Source organism: Anser brachyrhynchus (assembly GCF_964034855.1).
Source record: "Anser brachyrhynchus genome assembly, chromosome: 7".
In the NCBI taxonomy this organism is placed as follows: Eukaryota; Metazoa; Chordata; class Aves; order Anseriformes; family Anatidae; genus Anser; species Anser brachyrhynchus.
In genome coordinates, this window is record NC_137701.1 from 10018223 (window position 1) to 10037172 (window position 18950).

Genomic DNA, 18950 nt, shown 5'->3' on the forward strand with positions numbered 1-18950 from the left:
TGGGATGAGAAATCCAAATGCAATTTAATCCTTTTATTTTCTTACCACTGACCATAACTGTGACTACCTCTTGGTAAAAGGGTAGCTCTAAAGACCTATTTCCTGAATATTTAGCTTCCTTCTAGTGGGCTGATTTTGGACCTCTAATCTTTTTGACTCATAGCAATCATAAGCACAAAAAATAAACATGACAACAAGCCATCTAGCTCCGACAGCTGTCCAAATGTTTATGCTTGTGCCCCTAAATCATTAACACGTACGAATGAAATGCTGAACTGAACTTCAGTTGTAAATCTAAAGCTGTTAGGAGTCTTTCTGTGTGCTTTGTAAAACCTTGTGTCCCTTACAGATGGCTTAGTAACCCCGTGTAGGATCTCCACAGCTCTGTGATGGGTCCTAGGAGATCTCTGAGGGCTTTGGGCTCCAGCTGCCCATATGGAGCCTGCCTCATCCCCTCGGTTTGCCTGAGACTTATCCGTGACTTCTGCTGAGGCTGCAGCCAAAGGGGAGGGCTGTTTGCTTTTAGAGGGCTCCATCCGTCTCTTTCCCAACCTCATTTTCCACTTCTCTCCTTGCTGGCCTCAAATCTGGCCTCCTGGGTCTCCTCCAGTCCCTCTCAGAGCGAACACGGGGTGATGGGCGGCTTTGGGGTCAGCGTGAGGGATGCTGCAAGGCTCAGGCGGTCCGGCTGCTTTCCCCAGAGAGATCTGGTGGGGACTCTCAGGGTCACTTAGCAGCTTGCTTCTGTTTTGATTTCTGTGCTGGAGGTTAAGGTCCAAGTCCCAAGCGCTCCGCACTCGCCTGTAAAGCAGAGATCTTTCGGAGAGGTTGCCAACCCTCCCCTTTCTTCCCGGGGAGAGAAAATAAGCAAATAAATCAGAGAGCGGTCTTGGTTATTGGGAGCGCACATGGTTGTGTGTTAAATGAATGTTCCCAGACAGCAGCTTATGTAAAGTAAAGGAGACAGCGTACCGCCAGTGTGATGAATGTTCATTGGCAGCTGATGGAGAAATCGTGCAAATGTCAGTGAGACAACAGTTTTCCTAAGTGCTGATTAGTTTTTACACTGCTGCATAACTTACAGGCAGAAAAGCACGTGCCTACCCGGGTTAATAAATACAATTTATGGCGGGGGTTATGGTATATTCGTAGCCACAGTTGGGAGCCTTTTGTAAATGTTTAGCTTGTCCGTTTGGTCTGTCCATAATCACCTCTGAAGTTCCTGGTCTCTCATCACTGAATATAGGCATGTCCAGACTAACCTCTACGGACCTACAGGAATACGTGTCAAAACGTGAGTTCACGAGAGATCATCAAGCTGATGTCTTGAAAGGTTCTCTTCATTTCAGACCAAGCAGCTGGGAGCTGCTCCCTGTCCTTGCAGGACAGCAGCTCCCCGTGACATGATTTTCTGTAGCATGGTGTCATGGTTCTCAAAGTCAACAGCAGAAGATTTGTGGCCACAGACATTAAAATATCTCCGTTTGCCTGGCAGGGCTTTGGGTGAGTTATCCTTGGGAGGGAAAGGGATAGGTCTTGGCATTACAGCTTTGCCTTCCTGGCAATATTTAGCTTCATCCTAGGGCAAACTCGCCACTGACTTGAAAAGAGACAGGGTTTCACACCTGGAGTTCTCCTGTATTTTTCTGTCATGTTGTTTCCTTCCACTGTATCTTTGTCTGCGTATCACCTGTAATCCTTCAGCCAGGGCTCCTGTATCTCACTGACTTTATGTCTTCTTGAACAGCACTTTGCACAGTAGGGATCACAGCTCTAGCAGGGATCTTTGGGGTATAATCAGGATCCAAAATAAATGAGGGACTGTATAAGCATAGCATTATCATATACTAATTCTCAGCTCATTATGGAAACCTGTACTTCGGAATAGCAGCACCTCCTTCTCCTTGGTTAATGCTCTTTAAAAAAATGTTTTATTAATGCAATTATCTTAATATAACTTAACAAAATAATACCCTTCATCAAAAGGTGTTAGCAGAGGCACGAGCTCCTTCAGCTGCTCTCCCAGCATCGCTCAGCCCCTGAAATGCAGCGTGGCCATTCTGCTGCTGGATGAAAGGAGGCGGTGAAGACAAAAAGCGATTCCCCACCCAGCAACCGTGCCAGAAGTAGAAATTAAGTGGTACAAACCACAGCCGTGCCCTGACCACTGCTTACGCCGCCAGGGAGTGCAGCCTTGTCAAACAGGAATGAAGCCACTGGGATGCTCCCAGGGCATTTCTGATGGGACAGTGCTGCTAGGTGAGCAGCAGGAGGCAGCTGCAGCCCTCAAGTGCAAGGGCAGGTAAGGGCAAGAAGTGCCTGGGATGCTTTGGGGATGTCTGTCCTCATGCCACAGCAGCCACAAGGTGCTCAGGGTGGGTGGTAAAGGGGAATTTTAGCCACATGTGTCATAAGACGTGATCGCTGCACCCACCCTGGAGCCCTTCCCAGGTGAATTGCAGGGTGGCTTCTGCACTTCGTAGCGGAGGCACAACTCCTTCCATACGAGAAGCTTCATTCGGCCACCAAAAAAAAAAAAAAAAAAAGAGTTTCTTCCTGAGCTTTCTCCTCTCTGCTATGTGTTCATTTTCCTGGTGCATCTTAGCAAATGCTCAGATAGTCGCAGGCTAATAACTGCAAGAACAAGCATTAGTAAAACCTTGTGGTAGCACATAACCAGTGATCCAAATCACTAGTAGTTTTTAGAACTTCACTCATAAATTACAAGACACTGATTACGAACCCAAGCTAGCATGGGGCCCATATTTTAATATTAGCTTTTTCCTCTCCAAGATGTGTACAGCAGTTTGTTTCTTTTTCCTATTATGACTCAAACAAATGGGGCATTTTTTTTCCCTTCTTGTGTGTTCTGCAATTTCACATACGGCTAGAAAATCATAATACAAAAGAAATTTCAATAACGTGCCTGCGCTTTAATAAAAGGAACCATGAACAATGCCAGCTCACAAGATAGCACACAGCCATTGAAATCAGACAGGGGAAACAGAACATCAGTCAGATGGAAAAGTATGATTTATTATCTCCCTCCTGGCAAAATTACAGTGACAATGTCTACGCAAAGGAATCTGAAATTACTAACTTACTGTATTTCTGTCGTAATTCGTACCAAGAAAACATGCTAAAATAGATAGGCATGTCATATATCGATCTGTAGTGATAGCTATTTTTTAAATCGTATTATGTGCTTAGCTACTGATTCTATAACATATATATTACATTATGCACAAGTATGTTATTATAATAGGTAAAAGACAATGGGCTGTATTGAGAATTTGGCTACAAAAAAGCCATGCTGTTGTTTTCCCCAGCTTGCAGGGACATATGGAGAACCCAAAAGCTCACAGCTCGCTGGCACTGGGTGCGCTACAAGCATGTTCTCTCAGAAGCTCCCCTTTGAAATGGATGAGACCCAAAGCTCAAGCATGAGCACGATTCAGAATCACCAGGAATTGTTTTAATCACAGTCTATCATTCCTCGGGGCCATGCAGAATTTGGCCTGTACATGCAAACCCAAGGGATTGGGATTTTTCCAGTAAATATGACCCAGGAATGAACACATGCCCAACATTTGTACCGCCAATGCTGTGGCTGTGCTTTCAGAGTTTTGCTCCAGGAAACGGCCTGTCAGTGCTGCTTGCATCCAGAACTGGGGCATGTCCAGAGAGCTGGGGCTACTGAGAGAGAGGATATCTAGCTGCATGCCCAGAGAAGGTAAAACCAACATTATAGCTTCCAGATATGCTCAGGGAGGCAAAGGAGAGACACATTTGTCCCTTGGCTTGCTCAAGCTATGTCCCTCCATGTAATCCAAGATGTTTCTTTAGAGGTGGTGAGCATGAGGTCCTCTGGTCATCATCCTGTGAGTAAGGATGTAGCCCGCAGAAACGTTGCCAAGTGATGGGCGAGACGTTTTTCTGCAACCATTCCCTACCAGAGCAAGGGGAAGCGCAGGTGTGTGTTTGTTGCTACTAGAATGTGCTTTATGCAGAGTTGCATTCATTAGAAATAATTCTCAATTAGATAATTATCCTAGATATTGTTTTTTAAACTATAATTAGATAAGTCAGCTAATGACAATGCTCAATCTAGTTGCAAAATAAAAATACACGTGCCATTAGGCTTCCTTACTCTTTGTTCTGTGGTGCAGTTGAGAGAAGATTCTTGGGGGGAATGATGAGAAACTCAGCTTGCTTGGAAGAGTATCAGGATTTGAAACAGCTACTCAAAGGAGGACACGTCCCAGTCTGGTTGCCTGTGGTCATCCTGGGCAGGAAAACCTTCTTGACAGGGGGTTAACTCCGTGTAGCCTCTCATCACAAACAACTTATTCAAACCCTGACTGGGGAATAAAACCCATTTTCATTTCACATCCTTCCCTCCTGGTGCTCAGCACTAAATGTGATAACATCCCCTGTGGGCCAGACACCTCCCGGAGGCTGCTGCCTTTTCTGCTGATGGTTTAAGCAATGGCAATAGGAATGAAAACTTCTGCTTCTCCCCCAAAGTGTTGCTCACCACTGGAGCCAACTTGCACACTGAATCCCTGTGCTCCCGTTGCCAGTGATGTGTGGCAGAAGAAGACATCCCCCTTGCCCTGTGGCTTCCTGACCTGAGCGAGGAACTGATTCCAGCTCTCCTTTGCCAGGGCAGTGAGATGTTTCCAGGTTTCCAGCCACCAGCACAGGGTTAAGGGGGATTTCAGGCCTGTTCATTGAGGGCAGCCCGGGACATCAGCCTTCCCTGCTGTGCATACATGTGCATCGGGTTCAGGGGAGCTGCTTTCCCCATGGTAAACATCCTACATGCAAAGTGCTGATGGGACAATTTGGAAAATGTCCTCTAAAAGTAAAGAGCTGCTTTATTCTGGGGGCAGGTCCTCTGCTGCTATGAGCTGCTGCAGCTCCGTGGATCTTAGGTGGCCCTTTGGGATGTTACACTGGTGTAAAGTTTGGTCCCAGCCAGATCCTCTTCAGTGGAGTTTGCTTGATGCTGACTTCAGATAAGGATTTGCCCAGGGGAGCTCCCAGGAAGCCTTCCGCCTTCCCTTGACTGCCCTGACCCAGCCAGGGTGATTTTTTCCAGCTGCCTGAGTGATACCCAGCCGTGATCTGGGTATGTTGTGAGGGAAAGAGGAAAGGGACCAAGATGCAGTTTTCCTCCCCAGTGATGTCTGGTTATGTCATACATCCGTCCCTGATACAAATTCAGCATTTTATCAGCATACAGAGCTGATCTGACCAACTTCTTCCATCTTTTGGCATGAATGAAGAAGGAAACAGCAGAGTCAAGTGTAGGGAAAACTCAGGTGAAAGGGATCAGCTTTCTGAACAGGTCCTTGGGTCCCTTCCCCTTGCCCCAGGAGGCTTTCTCCTTGACGTGGCGGCATTGGCAGCGGCAAGAGCAGACAGGAAGGGAACAGAGAGCAGAAAGCTGCCAGCTGGGCTCGGTTTCCCTCCTGATATTAAAAGGAGCTTAACAAATGTGAAGCACATGCAGACATTTTGCCCATGTCCGAATGGGGCTGTGCATCCCCCGTTTGAGCTGCAGGCCCATCTGTCATAGCTGTAACCTTTTGAAAGGAGTCCTGGTCCCTGTGCACTGGGCATGTCTGAACCAAAAAACTATTGTAATAGAGCCATAAAAATTATCACCAAAGTAATACAGACCTCGGTTCCCTTGGCCCCAGGGTACACGAGGTACAACTATTGTCAGGAACAAAATGAGACATATATCAAAACAAAGGGAGCGTTCGTACAGAAGTGCAGAGTCATGTTGTTATGGAAAGCTCCACTGCTGCTCTCAGGGGAGAAAAGCAATCACGGGACTGCAGATACGGAGCACCCATGGAAAAGGGGCCAGGGCGCGGCTCAGGGTTGTCTCTGTCTTGTCAGCTAGTGGAGAAGTGACTCTTTCAGACCCAGACCTGGTTCCAGGAGCCTTATAAACGCATCAGTTTGCGTGGCACGTAGCACATGTATGCATCCAGAGCTCCTAATGCCATCACAATCCTGAATCATCTGATGTGGGCCCAGGATGCCCACAGTTGGACACATCTTCTGTGCTTCTCTGCCTTGTCTGGCTGACGGATCTGGAGTAGCTCCCCAGGCAGTTTCACAAAAGGATGGCAAGGATAATGTTGTGTCAGCTATGGACAGGCGTGCTCTGGGGTTATGCGGGGGAGAAATACACATGACTCGGGTGGGGGTTACAGCATCTTGATGCTTTTCCATTTCCAGTATCAAAGCCTGGAGAGACTCCTGTAGCTGTGAGTAGACAGCTACCAGTTAGGGATAACCAATAGTGAGCTTTGGTTGAAGAGCTGCAGCACCTATAGAAAAAAAAGAAGAAAATAAGGCGAGTCATCTTCAACCTCGCCGTGGTGTGACTGCATTGAGTATGGAGTGGAGTTACCACCTATAGAAAATGTTTTCTGTAACGTATTTGTCTTGTCCTTCCCATGAGTGAGAGTTTTGTCGTGGCATTTCTGTCTTGCACTGGCAATGGTTGTGTGTCTGCGTGCCGGTGGTCCCTTAGGAAATCAGGGTCTCCTCTCGGCATCAGCTCTGCTGCTCCTTGGGATCCAGCTCCTTGTTTCAGCCCATCTGCAGTATGGTGCAAGCATTTTTCAAATTTTGGATGGCACAGCTCATTTGTATTGCTGGTTCTCCATATAAGCCGGATACAGCTCCACTTTTTCACTGCAAATAAATTATCTAATGACTTAGTACTTTTTTCCTGTTGCGGAGTAATTTGCAACCTGATGGTGTTTTCCGTCACTGTGCTTAGCTATAATCATTCACCGGATTGTTTATTTGAGCAACTTTCCACCAATGGAAAGTCCAAGTCATTGCAGTTGCCAGAGTGTAATTGATGCTGTGTCTCCGATAGCTGGATGGATGATTTTTTTTTAAGTGACAAAAATTATGGTGATTTTTGCCCCATGCCAGTTACTCTATTAGTGCATGCACACAAATACAAAGCCTTTTACCAAACTTTTAACACAATCTAGACAGTTATTTATGTGCTGCTCATAGTAAAGACAAATTGAGCAGTCCAGAACAGAAATTTCCATCTCGCCTTCAGGTGGGACTCGCTACGCAGCCTGTTCTCTGCAGTTTGGCATCTGCAAAATTTCTCGCTTGTAAGTATCCTCTGAACTTCCCTGCAATCTCCTGCTAATCTGCCTGAGATCACAGGCAATTTCAATAACAATGAAAATGATTCTAATTTCAACTCCAGGAGTATCTTCGATGAATGCTATCCCAGTTTCTCTTTATTCATCTCCCCTGGTTTATGACTTCCCACCTCAGCTGTAATGTGGAAACTGTTTTTTCCTCTGATTTTATTCATCAAGTTCTTTTTAACTTTCTTCGTTCTCTTGCTTCCTGCCAATAAATTCACCACCTGAAACTGTAGCTACAGAAATCATCTCCGTCAGAATTGCCATTGTCCTTTGTGTCATTAAAAGTTACAGCTCCTCTTAAGATGTAAGTGCCCAATTTGACAGACTTCACTTTGCATTGCTCTGCTTTTCCTGCTGTTTTATCTGCATAGAGCAGGATGCCATCAGTCGAGTCTGTCGAAGGAGAGAGGCTGAAGGCAATTATCCCTGTGAGCACTGGCACAAACTTTCTCGAAACCCAAAAGATGGAGAAATGGGCAGTGATGGTGGTCTTCAGGTTTCCTTCCCGTGCATTTTTACCTTTTGCAATATAACCTAGAAAAGGCACATACGTACCATTTCCTTCTCGGTGAGCTAACATGCTTGATGGAGGTTTCCAGTGATACCCAGAGTCCCGGTATCTTCTTTGCATTTGCTCTAGGTTGATGGATCCTTGAGTTTCCATGGGGCTCAGAAAGAAAGTCCACTGGGATAATTTATCTGTTTGTTTTATGCCACTTCAGATTCCAGTCAACCAAACAGATTTCTCCAGTCATTCTGCCTGTTTTATAAATATACCAATTTGACTGTGAAAAGCATTGCAGGACCCAATAGCAGGTCTGTTCAGTTCACTGGAAATACTTAGATTGTCTTCTTCTAACTCGAGCAGCCCCGGGGCAATGATCAGTACGTGTCTATTGTAACATGATTAGGTGGCTGTAAACGCTGCCATGGAGCCTTTCTGTTTCCTTCCTCAAAAGAAATGTCAAGTATTTGTGATATAATAGGTGTCGAGTTCATAATGCTCTGTAGTTGTTTGCTGGTAGCTGCATGTAATCGATAAAGGGCTGTCGTGCAATAGTCAGACAGTACAAAGACACAGTCCTTTCATGGCCACTTCTTGGGACCTGGTCAATAAGATGAAGTCTTGAGTCTGGGATCATGGGACATTCTTGTACTAATATCCTCTTCAAGCTTGGCCAGTTTGTGTAGGAAGAAGGGGGAAGAGAGCAGCCCAATAAATCCTACTAAGTGAATAAGTCTCAGAAGAGATGACTGGAAGTTAATTGCAAGAGTTTGCAGTAGCTTTGAGCAGCCTGCACACTGGCTCCAGCAAAGGTGTAAACCTTCTTCCACCAGGCTGAAAACACAGCTATGGGGCAAGTACCATGCAATTGGATGTCTTGTTCTGAAAGGGTGAGGAGGGCTCCAAAGTGAAGGAAGTGGCTGTGCTAAGCGTGCCTGGAAGAAATCAGGAGCTTCACCCAAACCTGAGTGAAGCCAGCTGGATTAATCACAGCTGGTGGCAGGAGTCTGCAGCCTTAAAACTTGGCCTGAGAGCTCTTCTAAGATACGTGAGAGCCCTCAAACGGGACTGAAATGAGCATGCACGGGGACCTGAGGAAGGGCAGCAGGATGCTTAGCCTGGTGGCTGCGAGCAGAGCAAAGAAAAAAAGGAAAATCACCTATGATTGGCAGAGCAAACAGGTAAAAAAAAAAAAAGTATCAATCGGATGTCTGCTGAAAAGTTTTTCACTTGTCTTAGACAAATCACTCCCTCTGCACCCCTAGAGGTGTTTATGTAGAAGCAGCAAAGAGTGACTGACAAGCCCACAGAGACAGAAATCCTTACTGGAGCCAGGGAGCAGGGCTGCAGTATAATATTTCTTACATATAAATTTACTCCATCCACTTAGGGAGAATTATTACTAGTCAGTAATAAGCTTTTGCAGGGCAATCTACGTGTTACAGAAAAATCTTTCACATGTTTGGGGCAGCAGAGAGGTGGCTTAGGATGCTGTAGTTGTAGACAAGGCACGAGCTAAGAGTGAAATACGGGTGAAGTTCAGCAAGCATTTGGGACAACCAGATTTCAGGGGCTAGCTGAGATGTCTCAGATGCAGTAAAGCTTAGGCCTGCAGAAGCTTGTTGCAAGATCTTATCTAAAAGCTCGAAGTTCTGTGTGATCGGTTATTTGTGTGACTGTACCAGCTGCCTTGGTTTAGAAAAGGTTTGATTGAGATCTCTTCAGCTGGAGAAAAGCATAGAAGTGTAGATTTAGACACTGAGATTTGAATTCATATTTCCATTTTCTTTTCTCCACCTCTCCCTCAAGTTTGGGAGGGATTGCGTTTTAGGCTATTTTCCTGAAGAATTGTTTGATTGTATGATCTGTCTCTCTGTCCACCAGGCTTTTTGGATGATTTGAGCCCTCAACCATAGAGCTCTCAGAGGTATGAAATTTCTGGAGGTTATGAATCCTAGGGTCTAAGGAAGGAGCTGTGGTCCCAGCCCTGTAAGAAAGGCAACCCCCATTCACCGTGAGAACTGGCTGGATGACATTAGCAAGTCTAATTCCTACATGTGCTGGCATTTGCTCCCAAAGAGAGGGTGAAAATGGTGCAGAGCTGGTGTGTGTATGGGAGTAAGAGTAAAGATTAGGAGATACGGTATCCACAGCTGGTTTGGCCTCCTGATTTCCCCTGCTCACAGTGTATCCTGCTTCTCATTGTGTTTCCTTTGCTGCCTTTTTTGTTTGTTTGTTTGTTTATGTCATCTATCAAGTTTATCATTATGTGCTCAGGCACATAAAATCTTTATTAGCCATGTGTACTCTCTATTCTCTGTTTTAATTTTCCTTCCTTCTTCCTTTGTTAATGAACTTCACTGACTGCAGATGTTTCCCGTTTGACAACACCTGAGACCAAGGCTTTCCAGTTGGGCTGTGAGCTTAGGTGAGGCTTGTAAGCAAGGGTGTCCAGGGTCTGCATCCTTATTTGTGCTTTTGTGCTCTCTTGAAGTGACTGGTAGGAGGAGAGGTGAAGCAGAGCCACTGCTGAGACTGAGAAGGTCGTTTGGGTGCTGATTCCCACTTCCTCTGCTCACAAAAGGTCAGGTATCAGTCACGTCTTCTTCCCAACTTGGCTTGTCTCAGCCCCTGCACAGACAATGACATCGAAGAAGGAATTTCCTCGCCAGTTCTCCTGAGGGTCATCAGTGAAAATTGGGTGAGAAGGGTTTCGGGTGCCTTGCACTGGTTTCCCCAAGTAATGGGAAACGTACTGCTACCTTCGACAAAAGGTTTGCTCCTCTGGTTTAATGATAGGTCTGTTGCCCAAAACACACCTTGAAAAGTAAGGGTGTAGGGGGTGCAGCTGGCGTGTGGGTGTGTATCTGTGTCCGACTGGGCACTGTGAACTTCCTTTCATGTCAGGCAATGGTGAGAAGAAAGTTTCTGCACCAATATCTCTCAATGTCCTGAAATCCTTCCTAACAAATCTCTCCCTAGAGAGTCTTCTAAGAGATTATTCTGCCATGGACAGGTGGAGTGTGTAAATCACCTTCTGGCCCAAGCCTTTTATGATCCTTTAATCTTAGCCTTTTTTTTTGCAGAATATCAGCTTAAGGAACACGAATAAAGTGTTTTCTCTGTCCATGTGGGAATGGCAGAGCCTCTGATTTGTGTCCTTTCTCCTTCATACTTCAGAAACCTTCCGTATTTTCTCAACTTTGTCTCTCAGTAAGGATGGGAGTTTCTTTTCAGGGACTGTTGTTAACTGGTGGTGGAAAGCATCCCTGCTCCGTGGGGGATAAAAGTTGAAATCCAGATTCTGGAACTTGTGAATATTGGCAGAGCTGCCTAGTGGGTCCCTTGAAAACCAAAAGAGTAATTGCCGTGGTCTGGAGAAAAATAAGAGCAAACGAAGTAGATGAAAGGATCGGGAAACAAAACTTTGGGGTATCTTTCCCTGGTTCCCAGTTCCTTCACTGGTTCCCAGTTTGTCAGTTCTCTGCTTGGTCTCCCTGCTGCCTATGGAGATAAATACAGGGCCTGCATCCCACGGTCGTTCCATGGAAAGTGGAGCTCCAGGGGAAATGGCACATAAATCGGATTAATCAGTGCACCTGGGGCAAAATGCTTTCTGCAAGGGGTCTGGAAATAAGATCCCAAAACAGAGCTGGTGGGAGAAAGTGCTGAGGCATTCATAAAATCAGTGGGTAGGAAGGGCTGAGTTGCCCGCGGAGGTGTGGAGCTGGGTGAGAGCCACAGCAAAGGGGCACTGGCACATGAGCAAAATGGTCAGACTGAGGAAGGAAAGTCCTGGAGGCAAGTCCCAGCAGTTTGAACTTGATAGGATGGAGAAGAAGAGGTGGCTGAGAAAAGTTCTGTAGTTCATGCCACTGCAGCCTTTTCATTTGCTGGCTGCGTGCTCCTCGTACTGCTGAGGCCTACTTCTATTTTAATAATGGTGTGCAGTTTTTCCCTCCTGAAAAGCTGCTTTGGGTGTCAAGCAACATCGCGGTTTATTACAATGTCATTTTCAAGTTATACCAGCAACACAATAGCAAAAGATGTGTGTGTCATGTCTCATTTACTCAGCTGCACATTCGTTCAGGGGCATCTTCTACATCTGCTGATCACCTTCAAGCAGTATATGGGGCGGCAGCCCCGGCAGCACGTCGCACTGCTTCTTAGGATTGCAGCTACTGGAGTAGTGGAGACGGGGCAAGAGCTGAAGGATACGTCAGTGAAAGCCTCCACAAATCCTAAGATCTCGTTCTACTGCTCCATATAATTAGCGATTAAAATGAGTAAAAACAAAGCAGCAATTTTCTTATTGATCCCTCAGCAAATAGTTCTGTCTATTTCCTTCTGCATTGTTTCTTCGTATTAAATAGCCTCGAATAAGAAATGTCAGTCAAATGAATTTAGATTCCTGGTGCTTCAGACAGAAATCAAAGCAGGATTGAATGAGGAAAGATAATTAGAGAGAGGAATTCCACCTCCACAGACTTCTTCCCTTGCTCAAGGAGTGCTGATTTTATCTAAATTGCCAAAGCTGTGAGCAAATGAGAGGTGATAGGAATTATAGACTGCAGATGCTGAGACAAAGCAAGGGAAGCTTTAATTAGTGCGTTTTAAGGTAGAAATGAATTTCTTGGGAATAAATTATTTGACTCAAGACATATGGAGCTTCTTAGAGGTGAACTGAAAAGCTTTTTACCTGCCAGAACCTGGGCTCGTGGGGTTGTGTCTGTCTTGGAGAAATGAGTGACACATCACTGAGGTTTGAAATACCCAGGGATGATGCCGCCTTTTGTTTGCATCTTGCTTGTTTGTTTTGAACACGGAGGAACTCCCATCGCTGCAAATTCCCACTGATGCAACAGAAAGCAGCATTTGTTCCAATATCCACATTTACTCATTCAAGCGTTAGTGATGGAGCTCCCATAGCTGAGGAATTGGGAGCCTAGGTATTGAGCCCACAGGTACTGAAAGGAAGTTATTTTCCTTTCACGTTCCCTTCTCGTTGTCCTTTCTTAGCTCTGTTGCCATTCTTTCAACACGCTTGCAAATGCATAAGGATATGGGGAACCCTAAACACTGACCTTTCTATTTTTCAACAGATTTTCACAGCTTCTTCTAGAGTGAGGCAGCAACAACTCTCTACCATTTGTACATTTGGAGGTAGATAGATTCCTCTTTGAATTGATGGAGCTGAAATGAAACCATTAAGCTGGGTGCTTTAATCCAAGACTCCCTGACTTCAGCAGAGTTATTCAGGCTCTTAATTACTCACAGCATGAGGCACTTTCTCACAAACCTCATTAAAACAGGCAGGAGTGGGGCTGGGGCCAGATCCGATGGTTATATTAGGGAGGTATGCGGTTTCAGACAAGCAGGTGGGTCGCTCCATCAAACCTCTTTTAGACCTGGTCCCTTCAGCTCGGTCTTCTTACTGACGAGACCTAAAGCCTGGCAAAAGATACATGCTCTCTGAGAAAACAAATACCATGCTTGCTGGTTTTTCTAATGTTCTGGTTGCCTATTTCAGATGTTGATGTTTTGTCCTATAGGTTAATTTGTTTTTACCCATGATGAATGAATGCAGTCAAGAAGTATTAAACGCTGATGTGTTTATCTTATGGCAAGCTAGAAATGTTGCAAACTTGTGAGCTGCAGGAGGAAACGGGCTAATTTTAGATTTGTTCCTAGCCCTCGCCATGCGAATGGTGTCGCTGCGAGCCCAGCAATGAAGTTCACTGTGTTGTAGCAGACTGCGCAGTTCCCGAGTGTGTCAACCCAGTCTATGAACCAGAGCAGTGTTGTCCGGTCTGCAAAAATGGTAAGAAAGTACTGTATTGGCTTTAACAAAGAGATATGAAGGAAACATTTTCTTAAAATGTCATTACCGATGTATTGCCAGGATATTCGCTTCCATTGGCACAGACTGGCGTTGGTTGGGGCTGTTACTCCTCCGTGTGTATGGGCTTCGATTATGAGATGACAGCTACAAAAATGTAGGCTCCCCTTCCTGGCCTGTGTCATCTCATTGCAGGTTTTGGGATTGCTGACTTAAGTAAGGCTTTATAGGATTAAGTCCTGATATCGGTGATGGTCATTTCATGTCTTTGTGTTTTTCTCATAGTCCCAAACGAAATCAAGTATATAAGGAAAGAGCAGAGTCTTTGTCCCTAAATTAAGAAACCAATGATTATTACCAAAGGCCAGGGGAAAACTCATTGAAATCAATGGCCAAACTCCCACTGGGACTGCTAAGATACTGGCCAAGCCCATAACGTTGAAAGTTGTGTGCTGGAATCTCTGTATGTAGCATTGGCCCCCGTTGTTCTGCTGCAATTTCATGAACTGGAGTAGGATTCAGCAAGACTTCCAAGAAGGGCTTTGGGATGACTGAAGGTACCTCTTTGGAAAATAAATGTTTCCAAGAAGGTCTCCCAGGTCTCGTATCGCAGCCCCTACACACATACATCGCTGGAAAAACACCTTTCTCCTAATGTAGATATGAAGACAGATTAAGAGAGGGGCTGGCTTCACATAAACCTCTTCATGGCTTTCTTAACATGAGAAGTGGCTGCTTCGACTCATCTACGCGCGTTTAGACTTTGCTGTCCATGTGTATTTCCTCTTACATGCATCACCACTGCTGGATAAAAGAGTAATGGTTGCTTTTGGGTCACAAATGAAAATGTTTTCAGAGAAATAACATTTTCAACACATTTTCTGCTCTTTAAGACAGAGGAAAAGGAAACTATTGGAAATCCAAAACATTTTTACTAAAGGAATTGGAACAATTCTGAGCAGTCTGGGAAATTATGCCAATGGTATTGAAATCCAGAAGTCTATATTAAACGATGCTCAAAAATATTTTAAAAGATACCATCTTGAATTTTATGTGTCTGTTGGAAAGCAGAAAAATGTCCATAGGAAATTTCATTAGTTTGTTGCAAGTGAATTTCAGAGAAAAGGGTGTTTTAACCATTTCTGCATGTGGCCCACTGTGGTTGGGTGCAAAGTTTCCCATCGCATTCAACAAGAGCACACAGAAAAGGGTGTCATGAGGCACCCTGCTGATCAGGAGAGGCTGGATTGGCCATCCTGGTGTCTGTCACCATAGCTCGGTCTCATTTGCACCCAAATAAACACTGTTGGTGTGGTTTTGGACTTTGTGTTCCCATTGCTTACAGGGCACTGTACTGAATCCCCCTCCCTTGCCAGTTCCTCCCCACCTGGTTCACATCGCACAAATCCAAGCTGTGAACATTGCTCGGGCTTCCCAGGACTGCAGACTCAAAGGTGGCTTCACAGAGGTCCAGGAGCTGCTGGATTTCCCCACCAACCCCTCACCACCATGACCATTTCCCCCAGTAACTAGACTCCCCCATGTCTGGTGGACTTCGGGGGCCAGTGGCTCTAGTCCCCAGCATCCCAGTGACCGGGAGTGGGCAGCACCATTCTTCCAAAAACAGAGCCAGGAGGACAGGGAAAGGAGCAGCTCCTACTGATGGGAGTGAGGACAGGAGGAAAGAAAAAAATCAAATACCTGCAGAAGGGGCTCAGGGCATGGTGTAGTGATGGAGGCCCTCAGCTAGATGCCAGGAGGCTTCGTCCATGGGTTTGCCAAATTGCTCTACTCATCTGTTGGAGACAGAGCTATAAAGTTCTCTGAAACCTGGTTTAGGCAAGGAAATACTTCTTAACATCCTGTTAAGAGCAGTCTGCATACCTCAGGGGTCTCTGGGGACCAGTTCTTGCTGCTCTGAGTCGGCAGTGGATGAAGGGGAGAGGAGGCGTGGTGGCGTGGTCATCCCTTGAGGATATCTGCATGGGGGTTTTCTGTAGGGGAGCCCCTCTTTATGTCCCAGCCTGGCCGTGGGGACGAGATGCCAGGACCCCCCAGAGGGCTTTCAGCTCCTCCTGCTGCAGTCCGTGCTGACTGGCTGATATTTGGCTAATGCTTGTAATTTTGACTATATCCTTCACAAATAGAATGAGATAATATGCAAAGTGATAGAAATAAGTAGGCGCCAAGATAGTCTTGGTTGTCACAGGGAACCAGATGAGCAAATTTTTTTTATTCTTCTTGGATGTAGCTTCGAGAGTGGAGCCAGCCTTTGCTTCCCTCTAATATTTTGGTAACTTCATGTGAAAGAATAACAGACATTGCTGTGCCTCTTCCCCTCCCAACCCCTCTGACACATCCTAATGAATGAGGATCACAACATTTTAAGCTGTCTGCTCATCTTGAGACCATGATTTTATCTCTCAGCTCTCCACCGCAGCCAGTCAATTAAAGTTCAGTTTCACAAATGCATGAAGGTAACACAAGCTGACAGTCCCACTTAAATGACCGAAATCCCTCTTTTTTGTAATTTGTTTTTTTTTTCTTTTTTTTTCCTTCCATCCAGTAGCTTTTTCTTTCTACCAAAGCAGTGAAGACATTACAGTGCCACGTCTCGGTGTGATGAAAAGATTTTAGCTTAGTCTCAGTCCCTGTGGTCATCCTTTTAGATCGGCAGAGAGAAGAGCTCAAGGGCTACAGCTGTTGGGGGGAAAAAAAGTTAGTCCCCAGAACAACATGTACTACAAATCCTCGTTTCAAAAGCTGCTCCTTGAAATTGTGGTGAGGAAAATCCTTGTTTTGGTTTAAAACACAGCCCTGCATCATTTGCTGCGCTCTGCTAGCAGCGTGGTTTGCCTGCTTGCTTAGCTGTTGCTGCCATTAACTGGAGAATAATTTCCTCTCGATACATTCAGATAGATTTTCATGCCTTTCTTAATTATGTCTTGCCAAGGGCAAAAGTGCTGTGAAGCAGTGAGGTTAATGCAAAAATCTGTTGATTCTAACGTACCTGACCTGAAGATTCATAAAAAGCCAATATCAATTTCCCTCCCTCTACCATCGTTTAGGAGCAGTCTGAACAAGCGGCTTTGGAGATTTATTCCTTAGTGTCAAAAGAAATGGAATTGTTACCTCGTGCTTTGCTAAATGCACATGGCTCGTGCAATGCTGGCTCTGCTGGGCACGGGACCTGCACTGCACGCAGAGCAAGCCGAGTTCATGGGAAGGCCAAAATTTGGGGGTGAGGGAAGGAGAGGACATTTCCTCCTTCGTGGCCAATCATCCTTGGGTTGTCAGAGCGTGTTTTAAGGGCGATGGCTCCAGGTGCTGCGCAGCATTTCTGTCGTGGAGATGAAAGGTCACTGGATTTCACGTTTCCTGGTAGTGACAGACCGCAGAATCATGGCCCAGAGTTGTTATTTCTAGTCATTGTGGCTTCTCCAGACAAAAGCGTGTCAGCTCCTGTTAACTCTCTCCTCCACGGGACCCAGAACTTGCCTACTACTGTTAAAGTCAAGCTGGGGGCTGCCGTGGGCTGTGCCATCCCTCCTGCCCCCAGGCTCTCTAGCAGTTGGGCAAGATCATCCATCCACCCTGCTCCCACCGAAGCCTTTCTGAGCAGAAATCCCCCACGAGGTCCCATCCTCCTGCACCTAGGGCTGTAGGCATGCCCAGGTGGACCCATCCCCTGGGTCCCACCCTCTCCAGATTCTGCAAAGCGCTCCCTCGGCATTGCATCCAAAAATAATCCTGACATTAGCAAAACTTCATCATCGTGGGGGATTTTTATGGCACAGCTGTGTTGGGGAAATTAATTTTAAAATTCCAATAAAAGCCACAATAGAATTGTTAACTTCTTTCCCCTCTCTGAAGTGTGAAATTCTTTTCAGCACGTTTCAAAGGCGCCTTTGCCCATTTACACATACATTAATGCAATTGCTAAAATATTAGACTTTGCCTTGGCACTTTCATTTTCTTGAGGGATGAACAGAAGAAGCGTTATAAATCTCTGTTTGGGGGTCTGGTTTTGCTCTTAATTTAATTTTTGTTGCCACCAACCCTCAACAAAAGAATTTGTTACACAACAAGACAGATAAAAGCTAACATGTCTGTGGTGAAATACTTCCTGGCAAGTGTGCTTACTCAGTTTAGCACTGGCTTCTGGAGGCATTCATGATGAAATAGTGGGCAGCAGGAAGACGTCTCGTAGATAATCTGTCACCGAGTCTTTAATTAAAGTTCTAAATTACCACAGTTGATCCAGATTTCAAAGTAAAGAGTCTGGCCCTGCCCTCCACACACAAGTAAAAGACCCGTTTGACCTTCAGTAGACTTTACCTTGGGAAAACAGCAAGTATTCAGGCAAAGCTGTTATGAGTATTTATTATAATGTGCTATAAATATTAATAATTCCATACAAACATCTTCATATTTGAGGGCATGAGCACAAAACCAAGTAAATAATAATTTATTTCCATGCATATAATAATTTATTTCCAAGCGCATAAAGCCATATTTTACCTAAGCTTCTCTCTTAATTTGCTGAGAATATAAACTCGCTGCTCATTATTTCTCAGCTCAAGTTAATTTGAAATCAGCATTCAGCGCCCCAGCCTGTTCCTTCTGTACCACGGTGTATTTTGCCCAGAGCATCCCCCAAGGAGTTTCCCAGCCCAACAAAGCCAGGGGCAGCGTTTCCTTCACCAAAATAAATGGAGATGTTGCCGTTCAGTCAATGCTCAGGGCTCTTCCTTCTGAATCAGCAAGACAACCCAATCAGGGCCCAGGTATTGTGCTGCGGGAGTGTTAATTTTGCAAAGACCTTTGTGATTTTGGGGGACAAAAGGCTCCATATAAATGTAAATTGCTTACTGTATTATAGGTTAGAGTAATGGATTAACAGTGCAAGTCGTTAACCAGTATTGACAGAAAGAACTTTCCCATGTGGTCTTTATTGTTCCAAATTATTGGATATCTTGAAATATGCCAAGATTTTAATACCATATAATCCAGTGCCTGGCTATTAAGTTACCTGTGCTTTACTGCATAAATATTGCTTGTTCTTTATCTGCAAGATGTGGATCACTGACTCTCCAGGTCATTGTTTTGGAAAGCATCTGCTTCTAACATGATTATTGACCCAAAAAAAGTCAATGAGATGAGGAAAAAAATTAAAAGTGTGAGGAAAAAAATGAAGGTTTTGGGGAGAGGATGTTTTGTCTGCCATTTGATTATATACAACTGTTGCAGAATAAAGACAACACAGAAAATGTGGCAAGACGACACGAGAAGACTTCATATTCATTTACTTTATGGAAAGCAGTGGTTTGAAGCCATGGGGAAATTCCTTTAGAAAAAAAGAAAAAAAACTAAATAAAATTCCTCTTCTAATTTATTTCAG

At 45.0% G+C, this 18950-nt stretch overlaps 1 protein-coding gene across 5 annotated transcripts in view; it reads left to right on the forward strand.

Annotated features, from left to right (window-relative positions):
• The window catches only part of VWC2L (von Willebrand factor C domain containing 2 like), a 40489-nt gene that overhangs the window by 5644 nt on the left and 15895 nt on the right, over positions 1-18950 (forward strand). For 3 of the 5 annotated variants that reach the window (XM_080600565.1, XM_080600564.1, XM_080600568.1), the window contains exon 3: positions 13402-13531. In XM_080600565.1, the coding sequence (XP_080456691.1) occupies positions 13402-13531 (130 nt within the window). The other 2 variants (XM_080600566.1, XM_080600567.1) reach the window with 2 other exon arrangements.